This window comes from Lupinus angustifolius, chromosome LG20 (assembly GCF_001865875.1).
Source record: "Lupinus angustifolius cultivar Tanjil chromosome LG20, LupAngTanjil_v1.0, whole genome shotgun sequence".
Taxonomy (NCBI): domain Eukaryota; kingdom Viridiplantae; phylum Streptophyta; class Magnoliopsida; order Fabales; family Fabaceae; genus Lupinus; species Lupinus angustifolius.
This window is the reverse complement of record NC_032028.1, coordinates 207,237-212,739: the sequence shown is the minus strand read 5'-3', so window position 1 is coordinate 212,739 and position 5,503 is coordinate 207,237. Positions and strand designations below refer to the sequence as shown.

Sequence of the window (5,503 nt, the reverse complement as noted above, 5' to 3'; positions counted from 1 at the left end):
ATGAAGTATCAACCAACCACATAATTATAAAGCACACTGATCCTGTCAATCTGGTACATTATATAAAGCAGAATTGTTGTGACTGAGTGAAGAGAAGAAAAAAATGCAGTCACTGCCCGAAAATGAGGTCACACAAGTATTCCCTCAAGGTTGCTGCCCAACCTTATTGTTCAACTCATCACCGCAATCTCATAACATAACCAAGCCAAGAAACAGTTCTTCAGAGTGCCGTCACAACTTCGCAGCAACAACAACATCCTCTATCTTTCCACACACTAAATTCACTAACCATGAGTCCCTTCCATCGCTTCAAGAATCACTCAACGAGTTCAACAAAGTTTACCCTCAATACCCACAGACTGAGCAAGTTGACAAAGTCAGAGCCAAAGAATATTACCATCTCTCTTCCTCCAATCATACTTGCCTTGATTATATTGGAATTGGCCTCTTTTCTTACTACCAACACCACCAATTACAAAACCATGATGCTTCAAAAACTCAACTTGCTTCTTCTTCAACACCTCCTCAATCTCCACAGCGATATTCAGATATTCCCTTCTTTAGCATAGCCTATAAAACAGGGAGCCTGAAGACTTTATTGCTTCATGGGGGTTATGAGTCAGAATTTGAGTCTGCAATGAGGAGAAGAATAATGAAGTTCCTTAACATTTCTGAAAACGATTACTTGATGGTATTCACTGCAAACAGAACAGCAGCTTTCAAACTGGTGGCTGATTCATATCCATACCAATCGAGTGAAAAACTTGTGACAGTTTATGACTATGAGAGTGAGGCAGTGGAAGCAATGATTAATTGCTCAGAGAAGAGAGGGGCAAGGGCTATGTCAGCAGAGTTCTCATGGCCAAGGCTCAGGATTCAGTCAACAAAGTTAAGGAAGAAGATTGAGAGTAAGAGGAAGAAGAAAAGGAAGGGTCTTTTTGTGTTCCCACTTCATTCAAGAGTAACAGGAGCTAGATATCCCTATTTGTGGATGAGTAGAGCACGTGAGAATGGGTGGCATGTGTTGATTGATGCTTGTGCATTAGGACCTAAAGACATGGACAGCTTCGGCCTCTCTCTCTTTCACCCCGACTTTCTCATTTGTTCTTTCTACAAGGTTTTTGGAGAAAGTCCATCTGGGTTTGGATGCCTGTTTGTCAACAAATCTGCTATTTCCGTTCTGGAACCTTCTTCTATTGCAGGAATTGTGAACCTTGTACCTGAAAAGAGGCTGCATCCACAGTCGGAAGATGAATTAGCTTCTTTGACTTCTTTCTCCGGACGGTTACAAACCACACCGTTCGAAGGAGAAAAAAAACGAGAAATAGAGGCAGCCGAGCTTCAAATCATAGAGGTACCTACAGATATTCTGGGAACACAAAGGCCAGTTGAGAACCTTCAAGATAAGAATGTTGAAGATAGTGAAATTGGGAGGTTTCACATTGAGTACAGGTGTTTGGATCAGGTGGACTCTTTAGGATTGAGAATGATCACAGACAGAGCCAGGTACCTGATAAACTGGCTGGTGAACTCAATGTTAAAACTTAAACACCCGAACACAGAAGGAACTTCCCTAGTCAAGATTTATGGCCCAAAGATAAAATTTGACAGGGGGGCTGCCTTGGCATTCAATGTGTTTGATTGGAAAGGTGAAAAGGTAGAGCCTGTTCTTGTTCAAAAACTTGCTGATAGAAGCAACATTTCTCTCAGCTATGGATTTCTGCATCATATCTGGTTTGCAGATAAGTATGCAGAAGAGAAGGGAAGAGTTCTGCAGAGCAAAGAAAGAAAAGGGCAGGATGTGATTGTCAGCAAAAAGAAAGAGAGAGATAACCTCGGTGTGACTGTGGTTACAGCTGCATTAAGCTTCCTGGCCAATTTTGAAGATGTTTACAAACTGTGGGCTTTTGCTGCTCGGTTTCTTGATGCAGACTTTGTGGAGAAGGAGAGATGGAGATACACAGCTATCAATCAGAAAACAATTGAACTTTAATTCCGTAACTTTCATTTATTCTTTTCAATTATGTTGATTCTTAAGAAAAGGAGTTACCTTATTCAATCATTTGTCTGATGAGTAGGTTCAAAAACTATACTATAGATAAATCATTAGTTAGATATGTCTTTGTGTACTTGTTTCCTGTATTTTGTCCTTGCATGCACATTCAGGCACCTCCGAACGTGTTAGTTCCAGCACAACCAACCCATGAATCCCTTTTCCCAAATTTAAACAACTTAGCTTCCCACAAGGCCCAAGCATGTTAGTTTTATGAAGGATACCATCTGAATATTTGATTTGTAATTGAGAATACCATCTCATATAGTTAAGGATACCATTGCTTGAAGGATATAGTTAACCATTCTTAACTATACCATCTGAGCATGAATTCTGTGTTGGATATGTAATATAATAAGTGTAATTATGGTAGTGGTGTCGATAGTGGCATCCAGCCGTTGATTAAATTTGGCTGTGCTAATAAATAGCGTATACACTTTAAGTGGGTCTCTCTTCATTCATAGGGTTTCTTTCTTTCTCTCTCTCTGTTTCTATTATTTTTTAATGTATTAATCTCTTCTAATCCTCCATTACTCTTTCTTAATCCTTCCCACTCACACACAAACCTTCATAACACTGTAAGCCCTCACAACCAATAATTAATAAACTACAATTTTCTTAATCCGCTTCTCAAATTTGTAATTTTGAATTCTTTTCCGTGTTTCATCAAATTCTTTCTTATTTTTTTGTTATTTATTTTGTGTTTTGTTCAGGATGGATTACACACTCAGTTCTGACGGGACTACAATGATTCAGTCGCCGGAGCCGGCGGTTTCCCTGAAAGAAGAGCGCACAGACACGGACCAAAGTCTGGGAGACTCTATTCCAGTGACGTTAGCAATGTCAACGCCGGCAAGGAAACCGTCGAAGGACAGGCACACGAAGGTGGAGGGTCGTGGCCGGAGAATTCGAATGCCGGCGACATGCGCTGCAAGAATATTCCAGCTCACCCGTGAGCTCGGGCACAAATCAGACGGAGAAACAATCCGATGGTTGCTAGAGCATGCTGAACCGGCGATCGTAGAAGCCACCGGCAGCGGGACCATCCCTGCTATCGCTGTCTCTGTTGGTGGGAGCTTAAAGATTCCAACTTCATCAGATGGTGAAGAGAGTGGAAGAAAGAGAAGAAGAGCATCAAACAGTGAATTCATTGAAGTGAATGAGCGTGGTTCAATATCTTCAGGGCTTGCACCAATTGCACAAACTTGTTATGGAATCCCACAAAGTGGACTAGTTCCACTGTGGCCGGTGAGTATGCCTCAATATTGGGTCATACATGCAAGTGCTACCCCATTTTTCAATTTGCAGATGCAACACTTTTTAGGGTCTACATCTACTATGGTTCCTAGTTTCAGTTCTTGTACTAGTAGTGCTGCTATTAGTAATCCTCCTACTCAGAAAGAGCTCTCATTTATGCCTCCCTCTCACGCCAATTCAGAACCATCTTCTACTTCAAACCCTTGAAATTGGTTTTTGTTTATTAAGGAAAGGAGAGATGCAGTATTTTTGCTACCTAACTTGGTTTTTTTTGTTTGTTTAGACCTTTTGGTTAATGAATGAATGGTTTACCTATAACACAATCTCTAACTTTTTATGGTCTCACATTGTTGTAATACTTGTTACTACTTTTTATTTGCATTGGAATCAGTCCAAGTGATAAAAGAATGATATGTGTGGTCAAATATGTGCGCTCAACGAGAGGGGTGGGGTCCAAGAAGCGCTCACGTGTGGTTGTTAGTGCACGTGTTTTGTGGTGGGGAAAGTGAGGTGCTCGTGGTTGAAGTAGGGCCACCAGATTTGGTCATCTCATATTTTTTTATTAATAATGGTATTCTTTTACATTTTTTTTTTGCCAGTAAACTAATATTTTTTAAAACGTGTTTGTCATTCTAAATAAGCTTTGTTTTCAAGAATCGAATTCTTAACTTTTTTGTATAACAAAACCTTATAGAACTACATTAGTACTTTGTTAATATATAGTCATATGCTTTAATAAGAAGGATCCTCTCTCCTGAATAATAGAAACATAAAAATGTTTTGTTTTTATTTTTACCGCATTTTCTTATCTAGTAACGAGGAAGATGCTTACTCGAGATTTGTGGGACCTGTTTATGAGTGGAACCCTACTGGTCTTTGTTTGTTGCAAAATAATAAAAGTGTTAAACGAATACATCATTCATCATTTACTATATATTTTGTATCAGAAATTATATATCGGCCGTGAAACGCATGATATTTATGGTGTTGTGGATGTGGCAAATAAACAATTATTACCGAGAAGAGATGAATATTGAATAACGAGTAGTTTGAAGATTGATTAGTTTTTGGGTTTGATGGAAGCCCATTTTCCTCTTCCTCCTTTTTGTTGGTCTCTCTCACACCAATGTTTATATTAGAGGCCCATCTAAGCTGTATAACCCAACTAACACAAACCATAAATGGGCATGCTAAAAATTCATCTATCTAAACATGCTGAAAATGGTCCATAGCCGTAGGCAAAGAGGGCATCACATCACATCAAGGTTATGGATATCCCCACCACCTGCCATTGTTTTATTCCTATATATGGAAAAATACATAAACATATATCCTCATATTTTGTTGCTTTTATCTCTCCTCACAAACCAACTCTCTACTTGATTTGATGTTTTTTTGTATTAAACCTCTTATTACTCTTCAGAGGGAGTTTGTATTATTATCATTAACTGGGCTAACAACATATGCCTCAAGGGTTTCATACTATATGAAAAATAAAAGAGTGCATATCTTCATATTGAAAATGAATGAATTGAATTATTGATATTGAATGATTGCAAAAGGAAAACTAACTAGCCAACTAAAAGGTAAGTCTAACTAATAGTCCACTATAATATTAACCAAAATATATTTCAACAATTTATATTATATATTTATTTTAGAAAACATACAACAAATAACTTTGATGTTCAAGTAACATCATTCTACTTTATTCTATTTTCTTTCTTTTGCTTTTAACCTTATCCCAACTTTTAGGAGGTTGACAAAAATAGATGGAATATGGAAATAAAAAGAGGTGGTGATCTGAGAACACAGCTGGAATAATAAGTGCAAATTTGCAAGAACTGGAACTCATTCTAACTAGCTTGCTATTATATTATTTACCTCAGCTACTATACCTCTAGCTAGCCCTATATAGTATATATTCCTCTCTCTAATTCTCTATTCTACATTTTCTCTCTTCTTCTAATCACAAGCTATCACTTTCATCTCCTCTTCATCTTCCTTCACCTATATATGCTGAAATATACCATGGCCTCTTTCTCTGCTCACACCAGATTGTAAACTAACAAAGCTTTCACACCGTTATTTCTGATCAAAATTACAACCTCTTTATGTTTTCAATTTCTCAACTCCTTCTTCTAGATTCTGGGTTCTAACTGTTTCTTTCAAATCTTACTTTCATTTTCTTTA

General features: G+C 38.0%; 2 protein-coding genes across 2 annotated transcripts; both read left to right on the top strand.

Moving 5' to 3' along the window:
* Positions 1–2,025, top strand: LOC109335606 (molybdenum cofactor sulfurase-like). The gene has a single exon (XM_019571753.1). It carries the CDS (start codon positions 104–106, stop codon positions 1,991–1,993), a length of 1,890 nt encoding a protein of 629 aa, XP_019427298.1. The 5' UTR covers positions 1–103; the 3' UTR covers positions 1,994–2,025.
* On the top strand, positions 2,413–3,661 carry LOC109335612 (transcription factor TCP19-like). The gene has a single exon (XM_019571760.1). It carries the CDS (start codon positions 2,768–2,770, stop codon positions 3,515–3,517), a length of 750 nt encoding a protein of 249 aa, XP_019427305.1. The 5' UTR covers positions 2,413–2,767; the 3' UTR covers positions 3,518–3,661.

Bases quoted from the DNA above. Each gene is read 5' to 3' on its own strand.
- LOC109335606 (XM_019571753.1), top strand. From the start codon at position 104: ATGCAGTCACTGCCCGAAAATGAGGTCACACAAGTATTCCCTCAAGGT.
- LOC109335612 (XM_019571760.1), top strand. From the start codon at position 2,768: ATGGATTACACACTCAGTTCTGACGGGACTACAATGATTCAGTCGCCG.